Genomic DNA, 22970 nt, shown 5'->3' on the forward strand with positions numbered 1-22970 from the left:
TTCCCTCCCTCCCTTCCCTCTGATGATTCCTGAGGCTGTTAACAGGCTGCATGTTTCCCCAGTTCATCCCACTCTTTCCAATCAGCGCTAATTGAACCACTTAACTCAAAGACAATAACATTTGTGTTTCAAACCATTAAGGAAAGCTTCTCAGTTGAGGCATTATGCAGAAGGCCTGCTTGGGGTGGGGGGAGGGGATAGCAGCACACACTCACATACAAGTGTGCCCACCAGCCACACTCCACGTGCAAACGCGCACACGACTAACAGCTCCAGGAGAAATTCTGCAGAAGTAGTCAGCTAGGGTCAGGCTGTCTTTCTCAACAGGGTTTCCTAAATTAAACACACATACACACACACACACAAAAACCACTGCCGGCTCTAACTCAGGGCCTGTGAGCTGATCCCTCCCCAACCAAGAGCTGCTACCTCTTGTGTCCTCTGATGTCCAGAAAAGAATAGGAAAGAAGAAAAATGCAGACCTCAGACACCACCATATTGGCAGCTAGAACCTTTATGGGAGGAGGCAGGGGAGCAGAGAAAGAAGTGCTCCCTCTTGTACCTTTTTGGGCTTTCCTTCCCGTCTCCCCTGTCATAAGGGAAGCCTGTAAGCACCAGCATTACAGAAAGGAGAGGTCCATGGGGCACAAAGGTTTGACCATATCACCAAGAACATCCTCTCTGGCAGCTTTGACAGAAACCCTAGGAGGCCCCAGAAACAAAAGAAGGCTCAGGAGTGCTGCTCTGTCCTCAGGAGCTTGGTGGAGAAAGTGAGGAAAAAGGGGTGACAGTGACAAAGGAGGAGAGGGGAAGAAGAGCTGAGGAAGGGGAGAGAGGTGGGCCCATGACCCCAGATCAACTTTAACCCTGGGCTGAAGGGCATGAGACTTCAGACAATGAACGGAAAGAGCCCCTGGGTCCCAATCTTAGCTCTGCCACTACTTTCTGCCAGGGAGACTTTCAGGTAAGCCACTTAAATTCTTGAGTTTGTGTTTCCTCCTGGGAAGGGATTAGATGGGAGCTTCCTTCTAGCTCTCAAACAGCCAGATTCCAACCCCTGGCTCTGTACCTTCAGGCTCCATTCCATCCCCTCCCAGCAGGTGCCTCGGCTGCCTGGACCACGGCCTGGAACTCTGGGGCAGCCGTCTGACTTCCCGGGCCTTTGCTCATCTAGTTTGCTTCCCTTTGAGCTTTGGGGCTGTGCCTAGGGAGGAGGGCCTTCTTCTGCCATGGGGTTCCAAGACCGATGCCTTCCCCCTTAAAGTCCCATCCTATAACAGCAAGCCTAATCAGCTCACCTAAAGTTGCTAGAATACAGTCTGTATGCTTTCAGGGATTACAGAGAAGAGATGCTGTTAGCAGGGAAACAGGCAAATGCTAGTCTGACCTTTAAAAAGGGGAAAAAAGATCAGAGCGAAGGAAAGGAAAAATGGTGAATTCACAAACCACAGGTAAGAAAGCTTAAAGTCTATCCTGGACCAAATCCCAGACCTAGTTGTTGAGATGTGGTCTGTGAGCTCTTAGAAAGCATTGATCTTTAAGAGATGACAGGTTCAGAAACATGAGTGAGACTAACCCTATCTTCTTTGTCGGTGGGGGTCACTAGGCCATACGATGAGGGGGTCTATCCCAAGCCTGCTTTCCCCAGGGAACTGAACTATTTTGTTTTGGCAGGGGTGTGATAGGGCATAAAACGATAACCACATGTATCCCTCTCTCAGTTACTTCTCAGCTTTTCTGATGAAGTTAAGGAGAAAGTCTCAGTTTGGTGCTAATCTGTCTTTAACAAAAAGAGGGCATGGCACCCCTCAGGCTCAGGGCCTTGCAGGCAAACAGGCCTTAGCCAGAATTCAGTACCACTGTTCTGTATTCTCCACATTTATGTTCAAGCTTTCCTCTCATCTACAGCAAGTGATACATTTCCAATTAAGGAAGTTTCCTTTAAATTAACTAATTTCAGAAAGAACACAGAGATTTAAAGCATTAGGGAAATAACAGTGTGGCGGGGCTTGGATTGGGCAACAGCCTGCAGGTGGTCTAAAAATTCCTGGAGTTTGGGAGATTCTGTTGGGAACTGAATACAGGCAGGCAAGACCAGGGCGGGAGACACTCTGGGGACCCGAGAGTTGCCCAAAGGTTGCCCACTCAATGGCCATTTCCCCTTCTCCCTACTGGCCCCTGTTGATCATTTTTCCCTTGTGACAACTGTTTGTGACTCGGGAAAATAATGAGTCTAATGTTTTTGTTTGTTTCATTGTTTGTGCCATGGACTTCTCTGGCAGGGAGGGAGGGAAACAATATTTTTGAATATACAAATTAAAATGTACAGGATTGCAAAGGAAGCCAACGATGCCAAAAGTTATTAAAATATCTTTTAGAGAGGTGCCTGGGTGGCTCAGTGGGTTAAGTCTCTGCCTTCAGCTCAGGTCATGATCTCAGGGTCCTGGGATTGAGCCCCGCATAGGGCTCTCTGCTCATCGGGGAGCCTGCTTACCCGCCTCTCTCTGCCTGCCTCTCTGCCTACTTGTGATCTCTGTTTATCAAATAAATAAATAAAATTTAAAAAAAAGATAAAATATCTTTTAGAAGCCACAAAAATCAGGATATAGTCAATAAATGTGTTTCTTCATTAACACACTAAATAACAAGGTCAAACAGAAGGTCTCAGAGTTGTAATTTCAAGGCAGTGATAGGAGTAAAGAGTATTGTGGAATTCCTGCTACTATTATAATATGACTGGAAAATATTTCTGATTTCTTTTGGTCATAAAGTCACAGACATGCTACTTTTACTGATTTGCTGTTTACATTCCTACTCAAAGGAAATGCTAAATTTGAGCTAGAATTTAATAATAAAGATATAATTTCTCCCCCATCCAAATACATGGACCCTATGAATGCCTAGTCTCAGCCAATCATTTGAGTGGAGGAGGAGAGAACACCCTTTGTTGGTCCCACATAAAGGTGATGTCTCATCCCAATCTGGATAATAAGATCTAAGAAGTCATGTGAAAGGCATGTGGGGAAGGATATTTTTGCATTTAAAAAGAGAAGGCAGGGGCGCCTGGGTGGCTCAGTGGATTAAGCCTCTGCCTTCAGCTCAGGTCATGATCCCAGGGTCCTGGGATTGAGCCCTGCATCAGGCTCTCTGCTCATCGGGCTCTCTGCTCAACGGGGAGCCTGCTTCTCCCTCTCTCTCTGCCTGCCTCTCTGCCTGCTTGTGATCTCTGCCTGTCAAATAAATAAATTAAAAAAAAAAAAAAAAAGAGAAGGCATAAAATAAACTGTGTTTTCCTGCCTCTGGAGATTGGTGTGTGAGCATGCAATGCCTGGAGCTATGGCAACCATTCTGTGGCCAAGAAAGACACCTGTGGTCATGCTGAGAGAATGCCACAACAGAAAAGATGGGAAGAACCAAGGTGTCTGTTCTGATCTGGGGCCACATCTCAGTTAAACCAACTCACCCTGGAGCTCCCCTACTTTGGGACTGACGTTTTACATAAGATCATAAATTTCCCGCTTGGATATTCTATTACTTGCAGCATAAAACATCTATAGCCTAAATACCATGAGCCTTTTCCATGGTTACAGGTCTTTTTACAACCTCCACAACAAAACTAAGTAGCCGGATCCCCTCATATTTCTGAGGCATAGGGATTTCTCTGTATCCCAAGCCCATCTCCGTCTTTTGCCAGCCTCTCAGGCTCTTCAGGGTAGAGCAGGAGAGCAGTCTAATGGGAACTGACAAGATGGAGGCCACAGGGACTGATGACAGGAGAGCTCTTAGTAGAGGATGCCACCCAGAGCATCTGCTTAGAGCTTTCCTCTGGCTGCAAGGAGAGAAAGAAGAGTCAGGGTTCATGAAGTCAATCTAGGGAAGAGGGCACAGCTGGTCCAGCATAGCTGTGAAAGGACAGTCAGAAAGTCTAGGTTTTCAGGTTCTTAAATGGTTCTGATCCAAATATCAGGGCATATACCGCTCCTGTGCTTTACGAAAGACACCCCCCACCCCCGCAGAACCTATCTGCCTCTAGTTTCCATTTTATCATTACACCAATTCCTCAATTCATAGCCATAAATCTGATAGAAAGCTTGGAGAGGACATCAGACAGACTCTATAATCTCTGCTAATCCTGTAATCGGGAGCTAAACCCAGGACACAAGTGGATTTGCAAAATAAGGATTTTGGAAACTCAAATGGCATTAGCAGGCCACAGAGACAAATGTACACAATGACCAAATGAGACCCATCAATACAGAAACAGGCACATTGCTTCTACTCCACATGAACCACGGGGAACAAGAAAGCACTGAGTGGGAAAAGGCTGAGGAGGTGAGTAAAGCCATCCCTTCTTGAAGGTTCTCTTAAACTGTATAAAAGGTGGGGGAAGGGAAGACAAGCCTCTCTCTTTATTTTAAATGCTTGTATTGAGTGCTGTGAAATGTGTAAGCCTGATGATTCACAGACCTGTACCCCTGGAGCAAATAATACATTATATGTTAATAAAAATAATTAAAAGATAAATAAAAAATGTTTTTATTATCTTCGTTGAGGTAAAAACAATGAGTGACTTCAGCAAGGTGAGAGCAAGGAAGGAAGAATTTTTATTTTTTTATTTTTTAAAACTATTTCTTTTTTTTTTTTTTAAGATTTTATTTATTTATTTGACAGAGAGAGAGATCACAAGTAGGCAGAGAGGCCACAAGTAGGCAGAGAGGCAGACAGAGAGAGGGGGGAAGCAGGCTCCCTGCTGAGCAGAAATCCTGATGTGGGGCTCGATCCCAGGACCCTGAGATCATGACCTGAGCTGAAGGCAGAGGCTTTAACCCACTGAGCCACCCAGGCGCCCCATGAAGGAAGAATTTTTAAAAAGAATGTAGGGGCGCCTGGGCGGCTCAGTCAGTTAAACATCTGCCTACAGCTCAGGTCATGACTCCTGGGTCCTGAGATCGAGCCCCGCATCAGGCTCCCTGCTCCATGGAGAGCCTGCTTCTCCCTCTCCTGCTGCCTGATGCTCTGTCTACTTGTGCTCTCTGTATCTCTCTGTCAAATAAATAAATAAAAATCTTGAAAAAAATAAATAAAAAGCATGCTGCCTATACATGGGGCCATGCAGAAAATTCCTTGGCCACCAGCTTTCATGTTACTTGTTTCAGAATTTCTGCTACCCTGACCTGCTTGGGGAGGGGACAGGGGTGAGGACAAAGGTCTCTATGAGCGAGGCAGGGCTGCGTTTGTCTACAAAGCCCATTTCTTCAGAAGCCTCCCGGTCCCTTTGTGGATGGGGACTGAATAAATCTTTCTGTGCTACACATCAGGGTTGCAAAGCTCCTCAACCACACCGAGCAGAGAAATGAATAACACATAAACCACAGGGGCCGCTCACTGGCTCAAGTGTGGCTGCAGAGCACCAGGCATGGGAGCTGGGTCTAGGGGAAAACATTCCTTCAGCCGAATGGACATATTTCTCTGGGTTTTCTTCTCCTCCAAGTATCTGGATACAGTGGCACTGAGTCTGCGGGTGAGTCCCTGAATGAGGCAATGTCTGCTCCTCTTGGGGACCAAAGAATGTTCCTGGGGAGAGGCTAGGTACAGGCCAGTGCAGGACACCCTGCTCTGCTAGCTTCTTGGTCCCACACACAGTCCCTTTCAGGCCCACAGCCCCTCCTAGAGGTTTCTAATGATAGCAAAGTATTTGTCGGGTGACGCTGTCCTACTTAATGGACACTCCTTACAAAGTGTTGCGATGTTTAGTACGTTATTTAGGACAGTCTAAATCATGGGCAACCATATTTTTTGGTCATATTTTTGTCCGAAGAGCTGGACATCAGGCCCTTGATCAAAATATTCAAGACTGGGGCGCCTGGATGGCTGAGTCCATTAAGCGGCTGCCTTCGGCTCAGGTCATGATCCTGGGGTCCTGGGATGGAGCCCTGCATTGGGCTCTTTGCTCAGCGGGCAGCCTGCTTCTTCCTCTGCCTGCTCCTCTGCCTGCTGGTACTCTTTATCTCTCTGTCAAATAAATAAATAAAATCTTTAAAAAAAATATTGAAGATAGTTTGGGCAAATGACATACAAAGGGGGTTTTAGCCCTGACAAAGGAGCCACTGACAGAGAAAGCCAGCAGTGCTGAAAGGAGGGGACAGGGAGAACTGGAGTCACCTCTGACATGGTCCGCATGAGACAAAATTCAGCCAGTCTCTTGGCTTTCTCCATCAAAGGTACAGCTTAACATGAAGATGTTTAGGGGGTCAGAGACTAAGACACCCCTCTCTCCTGCCCTGCTCGCCAGCGCTACTGTGCTCTAGCTTACTTGTGAGGCTTTAGAAAAATTCAATACCTACTTAATTCTTCTTCTTCCTGGAAAACAGTATTTAATGAGAATGGGCTGGTTCACCTAAGCAAGTGAGTCAAGGTTATGTGTTTAGAAAACTCATTAATAACAAACAACATTCTTAAAGGGACAGACTCAGGCCGAGACAGGAGTGGGCGGGGAGCCAACTCCTCAGGCGGCTCTGAAAGTGGGCTAAGGCTATGGGCGGTGGTGCTGAAGGCCAGAGTTCGGCCTGGCCTATCAGAGTGGGGGCGCCTCTTGGTCTCAAGGTGACAAAGAATTTTCCCCTACAGCTGCCAGGTACCCAGGAGCAGGGGAGCTTATTCCTGTCCCCCTGCAGATATAGGAACAAAAGACTGCTTTAAGTGGTTAGGAAACTGAAAAGGCTCAGGTCAGCGGAGGGTCCGGCCCCCCGAGAACTGGGTGGAGCAGTCGAACACAGTGCTGGACACAGTCTCTGTCCTAGCTGAGGTTTCCAGAGAGAATCAGAATGTCTCCAACTGGTTGCTTGTTTGGTCTTTTCCTATTCATCTCTCCTTCACTTACTGTCTCGCGTGCACACACGTGGCCTTCAACAGATCCCATGGACTGGCATTCGGGAGCAGAATGCCAGAAGCCAGGGCAGGAGGGACGAAGCTGAAATTGCTCCATGTCCCTGGAACCCCAAGATGGCCTCCTCTCCAGGAGGGATCCCAAGGGTGCGGTGCCAGCTCCAAAGCACCACCAGGCTGCCAGGCCAGAGGGGCCGGCTGGGGAGGTGGGGGTGGGTAGGGCGGCTGCCCTTCTCTAGCTGGGAGACTGCTCAATTACACAAAGGATCCTTTCAGAGTTACTGGCTGGCAGGGCTCCTAACAGACTCCCCCTCCCCCCATGGTTTGTGCACCGAATACAAATCAAGCAGCCTCACGGGGCTGCCACACAAACTGGCCCTAGTCACAGAGAGAGTGATCCAGAATGAGGACTCCTCCCAGCCAGGCTGCCAGTGTCCAGATATTGTGATAGAAGGCTTCCAGATCCCCAGCTTGTCACCCCACAAAAGCTGGGGCTTTAGCACCCCAGCCATTTCAGTCTGCTGTCCTTCAGAGAAACAGTGTAAAGTAGACCAACGTGACAGGCTCCCCCGGAGCATACTGCTTAGCATTCCCTGCTGGAGGCGAGGCAAAAACTGAGAAAGCAGGGTTCATAGCCAGGGGGCGGTATTCTGAGGTAAAGGAGCTTCCGTTTCAAGGTAGTCATGTTACCCTTGAGTATAAACAAACAGATTTATCAGTTCAGGCCAAATTCAACTGTGTGTGAGAGGCAGTAAAAGAAAGAGAGAGAATAGAATATGAGCAGACCAACTGACCAACCAACCAACTGAGGAATTCTAATTCTCTCTAAATTTGTTAGAGGAATGGAGAGTGCTAGCTTCTTTATTCCATGTGCATCCACCCCAAATTCCTCTAGATACAAAGGTGATTCCCACCGGAAGCATTTGCAGATAGAACTCCCGTTTAAAAACATGGATCAAAGAACACGCTGGAGGCTGGGGAGATGGAACTCCTGAAGAGGCTCACACCACAATGAGAAAGGATGCAGCAGCCTCCAGGAACCTGGGTGTCAGCCAATCTACCCATCAGTCCTTTGATGACTCATGGGGAAGCCAGTGGTGTGAGCTCCGGGCTGGTCTCCTGGTGTTCCCAATGCTACACTCCCCTTCATTTCGAAGGGTAAAGAGCCTGTCCCTCTGTTCAAGGATGGGGGCGGGGGGTGGCACAGTGAGGATGGTCAGTCACAATATCAACTAACAGACTAAATTCAAGCCCACATTTCTGTTAGAGTCCCTCCAATTCTACCCCTGAAGCTCCTTAGATAGGATCAAATGAACCCACATTACGGGCCACAGCAACTGGAACTAGGAAAACTCTAGCCATGGATGAAGCTAGCAGTATGAAACTGGAAACAATGCACCAGTTGTGTGAGGCGGCTTGATGGCCACACACGCTGACCCACAAAGAAACTGAACAGCAGATCGAGGATGCCAGAGAGGAGGCAGTGCCCAAATGGCACTGTTCTATAAACCAAGGGGATTAGAGTGGCTTGGAGGCCACACAAGAGATTCAAGAAGAAAATGCTGGAAAGGACACAACAGGTTTCAAGCCAAACTCAACCGACTGAAACAGCGAACGTTCCAACCTGAGCATACTTCTTAAATTCAGTCAGAAATTCCCCAGCGTAAGCATAAAAAATATGTTCTCACCTCATCCACACTTTCTAAACTAAGTTTTCCCCTGGAGCAGTGAGCTGCTCCGTAAGGGGCCCTAGAACAGTCCCGGGAGGTTAGCTCAAAGCCAAGGGACTGAAAAAAAAAAAAAATTCTGTGACACACCCATAGTTGGGGAAAACGGAGTCCCAACGTGAAGAAACATGTTCCCTCAAGGCAAAAGGGAAAGGAAATCAACGACAAAGCTGGAGAGGGACCCAGGGGGCCTGGGCTCCCAGTCAGGCTCACAGCACAGCTGTTTTTGCATCATCTCCGCCTGAGTGCTTTAAATTAAGAGTTTGTTGATGGAATTGTTTGTTCTTTAGTCATGCAGAATTTGAGGACTGACAGCTAATAGAGATGAGGACCCTGGACACAGGCTCTGGGCTCCTCTCATTGCCCAGCTGGATGCCCACCGACTGTGCTACAGCACAGGCACTCAGTGGGATATTTATAGCTGCCTTTAAATTTACCCAGCTCTCCATAAAGAGAGGTAATGGGGCGCCCTTTACTGCTGCTAGTGGTGATTGTCCTAACATTCTTTAATTAGCAAAAAGCGTTGGCACAGCCACTTTCAAAGCATTTGATCTTACTGTCCTGGTGTTCCCTATTTCAGGCTCAACAGCCCCCACTCCCTTTGGAGAAAATGCACTTTAGCAAATTTGAAAATGACAGGCACATGCGTATCTGAACACAGTCGAGTGTATCCGTGCACCCATCCTCACTCTTCTGCCCAGGCCTAACACAGCGCAACTGCCAAGAATGCATGAGCCTCTCTAACTCCACACAACTCTCACCCATGAATCTGTCACCAAGGGGTGAGGAATTCTAAAAATTGAGGACTGGGGAAACCTCAAGGTCACTAGGATACTCCTCAATTTTCCCGACATAAAACAAAACAAGACCAAACCCTGGTGATTCTTCACCTATCTTCGCAAAGATTTATAGAGCAGGGCTTGGGCTGTTGATATATGGCTAGGGAGGCCTGAGCTCTTATTCACATAGGCTTGAGAATCCTTCCCTTTCCTCTGAAATAATTCACTACTATGATCGAGGTATTGGACACAAGATGGGAAGGGCCTCTGCTTTCATGGGGATGTGTAATAAATAAGCGAACAAACAGATAAACAAGATCATTTCAGATAATGGTAAAATAAAACGAGAAAATAAAACCCTTAGCATAATGTGACTGTGAGTGCTGGGACTATTTTAAGACAAGGCAGTCATGGAAAGTCTCTCCGGAGAACCTGTTCCGGAGAAGCCAACCACCTGAAGAGTAGGGGAAGAACACTCCAGGGGGAGGGCAGAGCAAAGGCCCTAATGGGGAGAACACGCTTAGAGTATCCTAAGAGAAGGAAGAACAGTAGTGCTGAAGCATAGGAAATGAGGAAGATGATACAAATACGAGGGTTAAGGTGCAGGCAAGGCAAGGATGGCTTAGGGCCTGTGGTCCACGGTAAGCAGTTTGGTTATTATTTCCATTATGAAGGGAAGACACAGGAGCATTTTAAGCAAATCAGTAACACTCTGATAGAATGTCACACAGAGCACTTGGGCGGCTGTGGAGAACACAGTGTGGAGGGCAAGAGTAAAAAGCGATGTCTTTAGTAGGTAGATTTCTTAGTTTTGAAGAAACATTCTGTGATCATCTAGGAACGTTTACATTAGGGGAAGCTGGGAGAAGGGTATATCAGCACTCTTTCTGACCTGTAAGTCAAGAAGGATCTTAAAAAAAAAAATTAATTGATAAGAACAACAAAAACCACCTTCTTATTGTTAATGTAGAACTAAAAGGTCTAAATTAGGTATGCTACCAAGAACAGGTAAGTCTGGGGAGTGAGGGGGAGAGGAAAAAAGGATTATCTCAATAATTGATTCGGGATAAATTATTTCATTTCTACGCTAGTTTCCATATGAGGAAATAAGAGCTGCTAAGACAGACTGTGTTCTCCCCTACTTCCTTCTGGTCCAGTAATAGCACACAGTAGCTACAGTTACTAATCCTACTTCACACACGAAGAATTCGAGCCATATGCAGTATGCAAGAGGCAGAAGCAGGACTTGAACCTAGGCGTCTAACTCCAGAATACTGTCATAACCACCACTACAATGCCCACCAGCGCACGTGCAAGCACACACACACCCCGCCTCTTTCTCTCAAGCTCCAAACTCTCCTGTAAGAATCAGTTTGGGGGAAAAACTTGTTTGGGCTTCTCCCAACCAAAAAGTGAACCCATTTACACACACCTGGCAAATCTGTCCATGAAAAGGTTAACTGCAGGCAGGGACCCCTACCTAAGGATCAATTTTACAGTGGTGATACGTGAAAAGCCATTCTACGCATAACTCCCAGTCCCACACCCATACCCACTGGACTCTGACCTAAAGGCATCTTTTTAATCTTCAACAAGCAGGATGTTCACCATTTATGTGAGACAGTTACACATGAGCCAGATTTTGTAGTAATGTCAAAAGGTACTTCTAGTATTACTGGTAAATGCTTAAATGTCCTAAGATCTTTGGGATAAAATCTAGAGGCCAGATAAAGAAAGAGTGAGCAAATTACCAAGACAAGGAATCAGGAGAAGCATAAAGTAAACAACAGGACGCACATGCCTTAAGTCTGTCTGGTTGGCCTGCCCCCTCCACTTGGCTCAGATGCTCTGTCCTAACTGTGGAGCTGACCAAGGGACCCCCTCCCTTCCCTGTGGCCACCCAGCTCATGTGGCGCCCCTCTACTCCTCCAGCACAGGTGTGTGGGGGAGCCACACTACAGGTTGTCAGATGTACCCTTCTCTTCCTCTGCCTCTTAAGCAGCAGCTCACAGTGGTTTGGAAGGTGGGCACTGGACAGATCTGAGACTGAAACCTGGCTCAGTCACTGTCGTAAGCTGAATGAACCCCCAGAAAAATACGTCCACATCCTAATCCCCAGATTTGTGACTATTACCCTATTTGGAAAAAGGGTCTTTGCAGATATAATTAAGGATCCTGTGATGAGATCATCCTGGATTGCCCAGGTCAGCTCTAAATCTAATGATAAGTATCCTTATAAGTCACAAAGCAGAGAGAGAGAGAGAGAGAGAGAGAGAGAGAGAGAGAGAGAGAGAATAGTAAGAGTCAACATGACCACACAGGCAGAGATCGAAGTGATGCAGCCACAGTCAAGGGATGTGACTGTCACCAGAAGCTGGAAGAGGCAAAGAACAGATTCTCCCCTAGGGCCCTTGGAGGGAGCATGGCCTTGCCAGATTTTGTGATTTTAGCCTCCAGAACCGTGAGATAATACATTACTGATGTTTCAAGCCACCAAATATTTGGTAATTTGTTATGACAGCCTCAAGAAACTACCACAGTCACTTACTAGTTCTGTGACCCTGAAAAAGCGGCTTAAATTCATCTGCAGAATGGGGAGTCTAATGATACCCACCATATGAAAGCGGTGAGGATTACATGTGTAAGAACTCCCAAGTAAAAACCGCTGTTCACATCATTACTGTTACTGCCATACAAAAGGAGTTAAAGAGAAGGCCAGAATACAAGAGCCTGTAGTGGGCCAGTGCACCCGCAGAGGTGAACATTTCTAAGGCTTCTGGCTGGACCTCTGTTGTGTTTGAACACACAGGAGGTTGTGGCTAAAATGGGCACCAAACCGACTATTCCAAAAGAGGAGACCGTGGGGGGCATTGGGAGGTTTCTCCCTTCACTCAGGCCTGGCAGCCCACAAAGAAACTGTAAGCCCTAGGAAACTAGCCTCAGGAGAGGGAAAGGCCCTTCCATTCTAGTTTTTTCTGCCATTCTTATTAAGCATCTTGTCTCTTCTTTGCCAAGGTTTTTGCAAATTGCTCTGGATGGGACCTGCTGAGAAAGTGTTTTTTTGTCTACTTCCTTCTGACTTCCTTGAAGACCAGAGTTCTTGGGGGAAAAGAACAGTGGATTCTGAGGGCGTGTGGAAGAGTGGGTCCTTCTAGAACAATTGTGTCACCTTGACTCATTGGGCTCAAGGACTAAAATCCATTTCCTTTATGACTTTGTGCAGTAACAGCACAGCCACGGCTTTGCTAAAGGATCACAGCCAAGAAAACAAATATTTACTATTATTTTGCAATGGTGACCTTATCCACTAAAGACTTCATGACCTGCTCACCCTGCAGGGGGAGTTGCATACATGGGGGAGAGGGAGAGATGCAAACGCAAGGGGGCTCGGGCACACATGATGTGTTCACTGCCCTGGGTAAGAGGTGACCATTTCCATACATATGGTTTCTTATACTGTTCTGTTGCTGCTAATTCACCAATCAACTGATGTCTTTCTTTCATTTGTGGAGGATAATTTCCATACAATTTTTTCTCTTCCTTTCTTTCTGTTTTCTGAAACCATTTTCTTCCTTTGCTCAAATGGAAGAATAAAAAGTACAAAAATGGAAAAGGTGCTTGAGTAGGATTTGGCAGCCCAACGGTACTGAAAATGGGAACGAGAGTTTCAGAGCATCTGTGATCTTCTACTGATGGACCTATCATAAGGGACCCAAAAGCCTATTGGGAGGCCAAGATAGTAGCCTGCCGAGGATTGCTCACTCCTGGCAAACCCTATGAGGCATTGTGGACATCTAGTGGCTGCTCGGGATAATGGCTCAGGGATGCATGTCAGGGTGCCGAGTAGTCTAGCTCTGGGCTTTACCATGAGCCCAATTACCCTGGCTGAGTGAGGTAGTCCTGGGTCCCCTTAGAGTGAGTTCCCTGGGGGTCCATTTCTTTTTCTTCTTATTAGGATTCCAAAGTCACTCAGAATGGCAGACTGGTTCTATCAAAGACCCATCTTGATCCCAGTCCAACAAAGTATAATGACAGAACCTGTATGTAAGACCACAGAAGACAGGCATTTGGAAATATCTTCAAGCCCCAGGCTTCAATGCTAATACGCTGTCGGATGTATCCGACTGACAGATGGAGCTCAGAAATGACAGACTCTGATGTTAGTCAATCATGTGGCTTTAGGCAAGTCACTACGCTTCTCTGAACTTTATTAATGACAATAATGAGAGGTCGAGTCCAGATGATCTCCAAGACACCTTTAACTTTTAACATTCTGTGATCTATCAGCCTTTTTAGTAGCCGGGAAAATAAAGTGTGATCTACTCTGCTCTGGCACTGTAATCTCTAGATTAAACTAAAGGAAGCACTCTCTTCCACTGTGTGGCTCATTTCCAAGTCTTGGCTATCATCCCAATGGATCAACCTTCTTCACAGATCTATGGATCTGAGAAGAGGTGGGAACCAGGGATTATGAGAGCTGGTGGGAATATTCTAGTCTATTTCCTTCAGATGAAGAAACCAATGTTTGGGGCTGTTTTAAGACCTGTAACAGTGGCAGAAAGGAGAGTAGAACTCAGGTATCCCAACTTTAGGGCAGGTACCAAGTTGCGGACAAAAGCCTTGCCTCATCAGTGGCTGGCTTCTTCAGTTCTCTCTGGCTTTGTCACAGCAGTCTCTCTGTGTGAAATCACAAGTGACAACACTCTCAACCCAGCGTTTCTTCCTTCTCTTCGTCTCAAAGTTGAAGCCTTCCTCTTCTCTCTGTTTCCAGGTTGCATCACTCCAAATCAAGGGAGCTATCAGAACCTGGGGCTGTCAAGAGCAACGGATGATGGCCAGATGACATTCAGGTCACAGGGTTAGAGGTTTCGGAGCTGCTCTCGGTTAAGAGGCTGTGTGCCCCCATGGTTCCAGAGCCGCCTCAGTCTAGCCCACAGCCTCTATGGTATGCTCTCAGCTCAGCTGGCCTAAGGAGGGCAAAGCAGCCCCATCAAGAGCTCCATGTGCTGCACTAAGCTTGGGCATATTCATGGTCATCCATCACTCACAAATATTTACTGGGAGACAACCTCATTACTAAGTACTGGTTTGACCCAAGGCAGCCCACCCTTCCATCCACCTACACAGTAAGGGGCCACCACCTTTCATTTGTAGTGCCCAGAGTGAACAGATGGGGTCTGAGTTTGCCTGCACTGGCAGGAAATAGTCTGGGCAGAGCCCCTCTTTCGCCTGAGGAGGTAAAGGGAGTCATATTCCAGGGTGCCATTAGTCCCTGGCCCGGGCGCCCTCTGGCATCCTACCAGCTCGATGCCAGCTTTGGAAAGGATGGGAACCATTCACCGGTGGGCTTCTGATTCTCCTGCCCAGATCCCTGTCAGGACTGGATTTACATTCCCTGGTCTGCAAGCTGGTAGGGTCCTGCTTGAAGCTGATGATATACAGATGGGGCTTTACAAGAAAGCAAAAGGAGCCACCAAAGAGCCCAGATGAAGCCTAGTATCAGGGTCTGACTCACCTCCACTTCTCTCATTCTTTCTCTTGACTAGTCACTCGGAGTAAAACAAATTGAAAGATGTATTTTCTCAGCCCTTTCTCTCCCACCCTCTGTTCTATTTCTCACATACCCTTCACTGAATTTTTTTTTATACAGCCACCCCACCCCCTCTTCTTTCATTTACTTTCTGCAACGTAGACACAACACTTCTGCTAGTGATGAAAACACCGGGCTCAGGGTTAGAGGACTGGATTGAAATGCTGGCTCTGTTGTTTTGTGGATGTATGACCTTGAGTGTATTATTTGCCTGCCCAAGATCAGGACCTCCACCTGTAAAATGGAGGCAACTATGGCAATTACGTCACTGGAGAAACAAAGATTAAACAAGGGTACAGAAAGATCTCTCTCTCTCTCCATCCAACCATCTATTCTTACTATAGTGGAGAGCAGTAGTAGATAAACATCCTAGTAAATGACTTTTGAGGTGGATAAGTGAAACCAAAATTCTCATCGACTGGGAGCAAACTGGAGAATTACTCCAAGCCCAAGTTTCTACATATCCAGTACCTGCCAGGGTTCAAATCTTGGCTCTGCCACTTACTGTGTAATTTTAGGCAACATATTAACTATTAAAGTTGTTACTATTTTACTGCAAATGCATGATCAAAAGGTCTTGGTAATCAATGGGGAATCTAGCTTGCTTTCAGTAGATCTGTTTCTAGGAATTCAAGAATTCCCTGGCATATTTAAGGGCATATTCCCTAAACCAGGTTACTGGGCAGCAGACAATCCTGAGATACCGGCACGGTAGAATGCTGAGAGCTGGGAAATCCACGACCTCCTCATAATTTGGCATTAGCCCACATGCAGGAGATGGGGTTTACCTAAGGAGCAAGCTTGTCAAGGTGGAGGGGCGGGGCACAAGGGAGGAGAGTCTGGAGGCAGCTCCCCCTCCCCCCCAAAGAAGCAATACTAACCCAATGCCATATTCTAGGGCTTTCCCAGGGCTTAGCCACAGATGGCTCCACCCCCACCAGGCAAGAGAAAAGGGCAGTCTTTTTCAGGGGGAAAAGGCTGACCTAGTCCTGCTCTCCTGCACCGGTCTGTCCAATACCCCAGGGTGTCTCTTCCCCAGAAGTGGGAGCAGGTTGTTATGCAGTTCTTCTCAGGGAGATCCAGCAACAAAGAGGAGCCAGTGAAGCCCTGGGGTAGAAGGCTTTAAGACCCACCCCTCTCCATTCACCCGGCTTGGGGAGGGGAAAGGGCGACCCAGGACTGCGAGGTAAAAATAGTGAGAAGTGTTGGCTGAGGCTCCGTGAGTGAACGGGTTCTCCCGTGGTTTCGCGGAGTTCATCTCAATCCTTCCTGCCGGCTGCTGTGCTGTCCCAGGTCGTTATTGCCCGGGTTCCTCGCACTTAGTATTTCCTTCCACCTTCTGCCCTCCCTGCAACCCTCATTAAGAAAACTATCATTTCAAAGTTACAGCCGAGGAGGGGTGAGGAAATTTGCAAGGGAAGGGGCAGGACAAAGAGGCACCCGTGCACTAGCACGGGGCGGGCCGCGGAGCCCAGGCTCTCGGTCCTCTGGCTCCAAGCGTCCCCAGCCACCCCCGCGTCCCCACCGTGCAGCTCCGAACTCCGCGTATGCTGCCCGGGCCGCGCGGCCAGGCACCCCGTCAGCAGTCGGTGGGGGTGAGAATGACGCGGTCCGGGCGGGAGGCCGGCCAACTGCAGCAGCCCCGCTGCGCCGCCCGCTTCCCGGCCCCCTGAGCCCACCGCGTCCGGAGCCGGAGGGGGCCCGGCGCCCGGGGGCGGGGCACCGGCCGCGGTCTCTCTTGCCGCAGCCCCGCCGCTCCAGCCTATCAGCGGCCACTCGGCGGCTCCCTCGGCTGGACCAAAATAGCTGCGAACGCCTGCGACTTGCGCGCGGCCTCTCACTTGACGCTCACTCCGGCTCGCTCGCCCGCTCCGCTCCGCTCCGCTCCGCTCGTCTAGAGGGGGCGGGGAGGAAGCGCCGGGGAGGGGGGTGGGGGGTGGGGGAGAGAGAGGAAGGAGGAAGGAAGGGAGGAAGGAAGGAAGGAAGGAAGGAAGGGAGGGAGGGAGGGAGGGAGGGAGTCGGACGGAGGCGCGGAGCTCGGGGCTGCGCGGCGCGGCGCTGGAAGGCGCCGGCGTTAACCCCTCGAGGGCAGGCAGCGGAGGGGGAGCGGTGTTCATACATAAGAGCACTGCATCACGCTAATCTTCTCCCCAGAACAGTATGCGTCAGCAGTACATTCACGTTCTGACTGAAGGACAAAAGGATGAGAGAGCAGTCTGCGTGGCTGCTGCCTGCAACACCGCGAGCCCGGCGCGAGGAGGATACGGTGGGCGCCGAGCGCAGGGGCCCCGCTGCTGCCGCCGCCGCCGCCGCTAGCGAGCGCGGACCATGTTCTCGGGCTCCGGAGCGTTCCCCGCAGCCGCGACCCCCGCTGCTCACGCCACCGCCGTCGCCGCCGCCGCCGCCAGCGCTCGGGCCGCTGCAGCAGTCCGCGGGCGGCGCAGCCACTGAAGGCGCCGCGAGCCAAAGCCCGGAACTCGCTGCCTCCGCACAAAGCCAGAGCCAGCGGCGCGCCGGGGGCCCGGCTGCGGCGGGCGGCGGCGGGCGGTTGCGCGCCACCGGGGGCTGAGGCCGCCGCCGCCGCCGCCGCCGGACTCGCGCCCGCCCCCGGACTCCCTGAAGGGGCCTGCGGTACGGGCGCGACCCGGCCGCCGCGCGCTCTCCGGCCGGCGGAGCCGGTCCCGGCACTGCCTCCACGCCGCTGACCCGCGGGGGCTGGACGAACTGCTGTTCCTCGCGCCGGCACGCGGCGGACTAGGAAACTAAGCCCGGTTTTGGTTCTTTTTAACCCTTCCGAGAAGAGGCGAGGAAAGAAGGGGGTGTGTGTCTGGGGAGGGCGAAGGAGCCTCGAACACCTCCTCTTAACTCTCGCAGCACCGCGAGCGAACGACTGCACCAGCTGCCTCCGGCCGGGAGCCGCCGACACAAGGCGCGGGGGTGGGGGCAGCGCGGCAGCAGCAGCAGCGAGCGAGTGAGCGCGGCCTGGGAGGCTTCGGGGCGCTCCCTCACCCCCGCCCGGCGGCAGCCGCGGGAGCGGGCTGGGGGCGCCGGAGGCACGCTCCGGCGATGAAGCGGCATCCCCCGCGGCTGGTGCAAGCCGGTGCCAGGGTCCAAGGACAAAGCAGGGAAGCGCTGGTGGCGCCGCTCCTTGGGCTGAGGCGGGGGCATGCACCTGCATAGCCCGCCGGGCCTTGGCTCTCCCCGGCGCGCCTCAACTCCGCCGCTCCGCCGTAGCCTGCTCGGGATTTACTAGAAGCCATTTTGTCTCCCCCACCCCTCCCCTCCCCACCCCTCCCCTCTGCCCTCCCCACCCCCTCGACTTCCCCCTTTTGTTAATTAAAACTAAGAAGTAAGAATGGCAACGACGTGGCCGGCTCCCGTGGAGAACGCTTAAGGACACCACGCCAATTCCTTCCTTCCGAGGTAGGTGACAGCGACTCACTGGGTGGGGATGGTTGCCACGGGGGAGAGAAAGTCGCCGCGTTCCGAGGGTTTGCCTTGAGGGGAGGCTGGAGACAGGGGCCACGCTTTAGTTGGGCATGATCCCCCCCCCGCGCCCCCCGCTGGTCTGCTCCGTCTCTCTAATCGCCCCCTCCCCACCTCCTTCTCCAGATGGAAAGAGGAGCTCCTAGCTCATTTAAGCCGGGGTAGGGCTGGTTCTCCTTTCCGAGCCAAAATCCCAGGCGATGGTGAATTATGAACGTGCCACACCATGAAGCTCTTGTGGCAGGTAACTGTGCACCACACCTGGAATGCCGTCCTGCTCCCCGTAGTCTACCTCGCGGCGCAAGTGTGGATTCTGTGTGCAGCCATCGCCGCTGCCGCCTCCGCCGGGCCCCAGAACTGCCCATCCGTTTGCTCGTGCAGTAACCAGTTCAGCAAGGTGGTGTGCACCCGCCGGGGCCTCTCTGAGGTCCCTCAGGGTATCCCTTCCAACACCCGGTACCTCAACCTCATGGAAAACAACATCCAGATGATCCAGGCCGACACCTTTCGCCACCTCCACCACCTGGAGGTCCTGCAGCTGGGCAGGAACTCCATCCGGCAGATCGAGGTGGGGGCCTTCAACGGCCTGGCCAGCCTCAACACCCTGGAGCTGTTCGACAACTGGCTGACGGTCATCCCCAGTGGGGCCTTTGAGTACCTGTCCAAGCTGCGGGAGCTCTGGCTTCGCAACAACCCCATAGAAAGCATCCCCTCTTATGCCTTCAACCGGGTGCCCTCCCTCATGCGCCTGGACTTGGGGGAGCTCAAGAAGCTGGAGTATATCTCCGAGGGCGCTTTTGAGGGACTGTTCAACCTCAAGTACCTGAACTTGGGCATGTGCAACATTAAAGATATGCCCAATCTCACCCCCTTGGTGGGGCTGGAAGAGCTGGAGATGTCAGGCAACCACTTCCCTGAGATCAGGCCTGGCTCCTTCCATGGCCTAAGCTCCCTCAAGAAGCTGTGGGTCATGAACTCACAGGTCAGCCTGATTGAGCGAAATGCTTTTGATGGGCTGGCCTCGCTTGTGGAACTCAACTTGGCCCACAATAACCTCTCTTCTCTGCCCCATGACCTCTTCACCCCACTGAGGTACCTGGTGGAGTTGCACCTGCACCACAATCCTTGGAACTGCGATTGTGACATTCTGTGGCTAGCCTGGTGGCTTCGGGAGTACATACCCACCAATTCTACCTGCTGTGGCCGCTGTCACGCTCCCTTGCACATGCGGGGCCGCTACCTGGTGGAGGTGGATCAGGCCTCCTTCCAGTGCTCTGCCCCCTTCATCATGGATGCCCCGCGGGACCTCAACATCTCCGAGGGTCGGATGGCGGAACTTAAGTGTCGGACTCCCCCCATGTCCTCCGTGAAGTGGCTGCTGCCCAATGGGACAGTGCTCAGCCACGCCTCCCGCCACCCAAGGATCTCTGTCCTCAACGACGGCACCTTGAACTTTTCCCACGTGCTGCTCTCAGACACTGGGGTATACACATGCATGGTGACCAACGTGGCTGGTAACTCCAACGCCTCGGCCTACCTCAACGTGAGCACGGCCGAGCTCAACACCTCCAACTACAGCTTCTTCACCACTGTCACAGTGGAGACCACCGAGATCTCACCTGAGGATACAACACGCAAGTACAAGCCTGTTCCTACTACGTCCACTGGTTATCAGCCGGCGTATACCACCTCTACCACGGTGCTCATCCAGACCACCCGTGTGCCCAAGCAGGTACCCGCGACAGACACCAATGATAAGATGCAGACCAGCCTGGATGAAGTCATGAAGACCACCAAGATCATCATTGGCTGCTTTGTGGCAGTGACTCTGCTAGCTGCCGCCATGTTGATTGTCTTCTATAAACTTCGCAAGCGGCACCAGCAGAGGAGTACGGTCACAGCCGCCCGGACAGTTGAGATTATCCAGGTGGATGAAGACATCCCAGCGGCAGCGTCTGCAGCGGCAACAGCAGCTCCATCCAGTGTATCAGGTGAGGGGGCAGTAGTGCTGCCCACAATTCATGACCATATTAACTACAACACCTACAAACCAGCACATGGGGCCCACTGGACAGAAAACAGCCTGGGGAACTCTCTGCACCCCACAGTCACCACAATCTCTGAACCTTATATAATTCAGACCCATACCAAGGACAAGGTACAGGAAACTCAAATATGACTCCCCCTCCCCCCAAAAACTTATAAAATGCAATAGAATGCACACACAAACACACACACATACACACACGAGACAGCAACTTTTGTACAGAGTGGGGAGAGACTTTTTCTTGTATATGCTTATATATTAAATCTATGGGCTGGTAAAAGAAACATTATATTAAAATTTAAAAACAAAAATCAAAACAAAACTATTTTCTAACTTGTAAGTTCTATTTAAAGGGGGAGTGGGGTTCTTGGGAACGCTGTGGGGCTGAAGCCGCAAGTCAACTTGCTATGATGCCAGAAGGGATTTCTGATCTGAGGCTGAAACTGCTAAGCTAAGCTAAAACAAACATCCCTAAAGAGGCGCGGGCTGCTGAGGGGTGGGGGGCAGGCTGCCATGTTTTAGAAGATGCTTCATAGCATACAGGACTACCCCTTTCTATAGACACCTTTCTTAAGCTGAGAGCTGTCTTTGCAGATTTATCTTATTTTAAAAATTCAAAAAAAGCACCAAGAATTTGTACTGTGCCAAAATGTTGAGAGGCAATAATTTTTTTTCTTCAGAAGCTGAGGGGAAGATAGCTCTGTAACTGTGTTTTAAACAGGAAAACCACCAAAATTCAAATGACTCCCTAAAGGGGCTCAGTCTTCCCGTCTGTCCATGTGCACAAGTCCCCTGGGTTTGTGCACTGGGACACGCGTGTGCCCTGCCTGACAGCGCGCCTCGGGAAGGAGCAGAGAAGGCAGGGAGCTGGCGTAGCTCAGTCAAATGCTTTCACATTGCACCAGATTCCTGCAGATGGGTTTAACCCACTCTTTATGGGGACATGTGTCTATTCAGGGTTTCCCTTGAGAGGGAGGAGGCCCCTGAAGGGGGTGCGGCAGCAGAGGGCGGTGGGGAGAGCAGCAGCAGAGAGAATGTATTCACAGGAGGCCATAAATTAGCATTGTGCCATGTCCACCTGTTGTTCCCAGTATCTGACAAATGATTGTAGACAATGATGGCATTTTATGATTTTTCATAAAGGTTTTGTTTGTTTTAAGGTGGAGAAGGAGGAGAGGCTGGGACTGGGGAGCTTGGGGGAGTGGAAGCTTTTCTCATGCTTGTGATTTGGTGACTATTCTAAATGCTGATTCATTAGGGATTATTACAGCTGATGTCAACTGGTTGTGGTGATGGGGTGGGGACAGAACATAAGTGGACAGAGAAAAAGGGCACAGGCTCATTTAAAGTACAGCGAAGCCTTGACAGAACAGGATGGTTCACAAAAAAGATGTGAAATCCACAGTTAAAACAAGAGTGATACACATGCACACAAGAAGCGAGTTCTGTGAGGAGTCCTGTTGAACGTAGCGCAATGGGGGGAAGGCTTCCCTCTCCCAGGCCTTACCTCAGGAGGAGGTGGAGGAGAAAGGGTGGGTGTGGGTGGTGAAGGCAGAGATCTCTGTTATTCTGGTCCATTTAATGCTGTAACTTCTTTCATTTATTATTTTAGCTTTAAAAAGAAATAAAGGGTTCAGATTTGAAAGGGGTGGGATGGGTGGGTGGGGGGGAATGCCAACAAAAGAACACTGATTGTAATGTGAGAAAAGTGTATTTTTGTATTTTAATAAATATTGTTCAATTTTTAATTCAATGTCCCTAAAGGGTTAAATTGAATAAGATCATATAGGTTCTTACCAGCATCAACCAAGTCATTTCTATTTAAAGAAAACAAGGGGAGGGGAGTGGAGGGGAGGGGAGAGGTAAGGTGGGAGGGGAAGGCAATGTTAAAAATGCTAAAGCTGTCAACAATCTTTCCTTAGCTTAAATAAAAGCACCCCGATTCTAGTGCACCTTCCACCAGCTAAGTGTGTTAGTCCCTGGCTTTGTTGGGGGTAGAACCAAATTCCTGATGCCCTGGAAAAGCAGGGGAAATGGGTCAGCCTCAGCTCCTGGGACCGGGCCAGAAGTTAAATGCCACCTCAGCAGAAGCTGCTGGTCAGGCAGCACCGGCTCTGCCCAGGGACCCTGGGGGACCTGGATTTAAGAGGTCTGCGCTAATGCTGTTTGGCTTAAATTTCCCACAGGCAATGTTCCTTCTGTTCTCTGGGTGCCAAATAGCCAAACATGTCTTGGTGGTGGTGGTGGGTGTCTGTCTCCTGACGCTTCCCAAGTGATGACGTCCAGGGAAGCTGCATGAACCGGGACCCTGCGTCTCTTCAGCGCTTTTATACTGATGCAGGGAATCGGCACTGAGTGGGTGTGAGCTCTCTGGCACTGAGCGGGCAGAGAGGCAGGCAGCACTTTGCAGCAGTTGGCTAAGAAAGGGCCAATTCTTCATCCCCTGGGTAGAGGTA

At 50.2% G+C, this 22970-nt stretch overlaps 2 protein-coding genes across 2 annotated transcripts in view; one reads left to right on the forward strand and one right to left on the reverse strand.

The window, feature by feature from the left end:
• Positions 1-22970, reverse strand: part of LOC111152030 (staphylococcal nuclease and tudor domain containing 1) — a 413353-nt gene that overhangs the window by 42693 nt on the left and 347690 nt on the right. The gene's annotated exons all lie outside the window — the stretch shown is intronic.
• Positions 18297-22144, forward strand: LOC111152031 (leucine rich repeat containing 4). Its single transcript, XM_022510306.1, has 2 exons — positions 18297-18404; positions 18594-22144. The coding sequence occupies exon 2, from the start codon at positions 18694-18696 to the stop codon at positions 20644-20646; it is 1953 nt and encodes a 650-aa protein (XP_022366014.1). The 5' UTR covers positions 18297-18404; positions 18594-18693; the 3' UTR covers positions 20647-22144.

The sequence above is a fragment of the Enhydra lutris genome, unplaced genomic scaffold (genome assembly GCF_002288905.1).
Source record: "Enhydra lutris kenyoni isolate GAN:26980312 unplaced genomic scaffold, ASM228890v2 scaffoldscaffold27, whole genome shotgun sequence".
Classification (NCBI taxonomy): domain Eukaryota; kingdom Metazoa; phylum Chordata; class Mammalia; order Carnivora; family Mustelidae; genus Enhydra; species Enhydra lutris.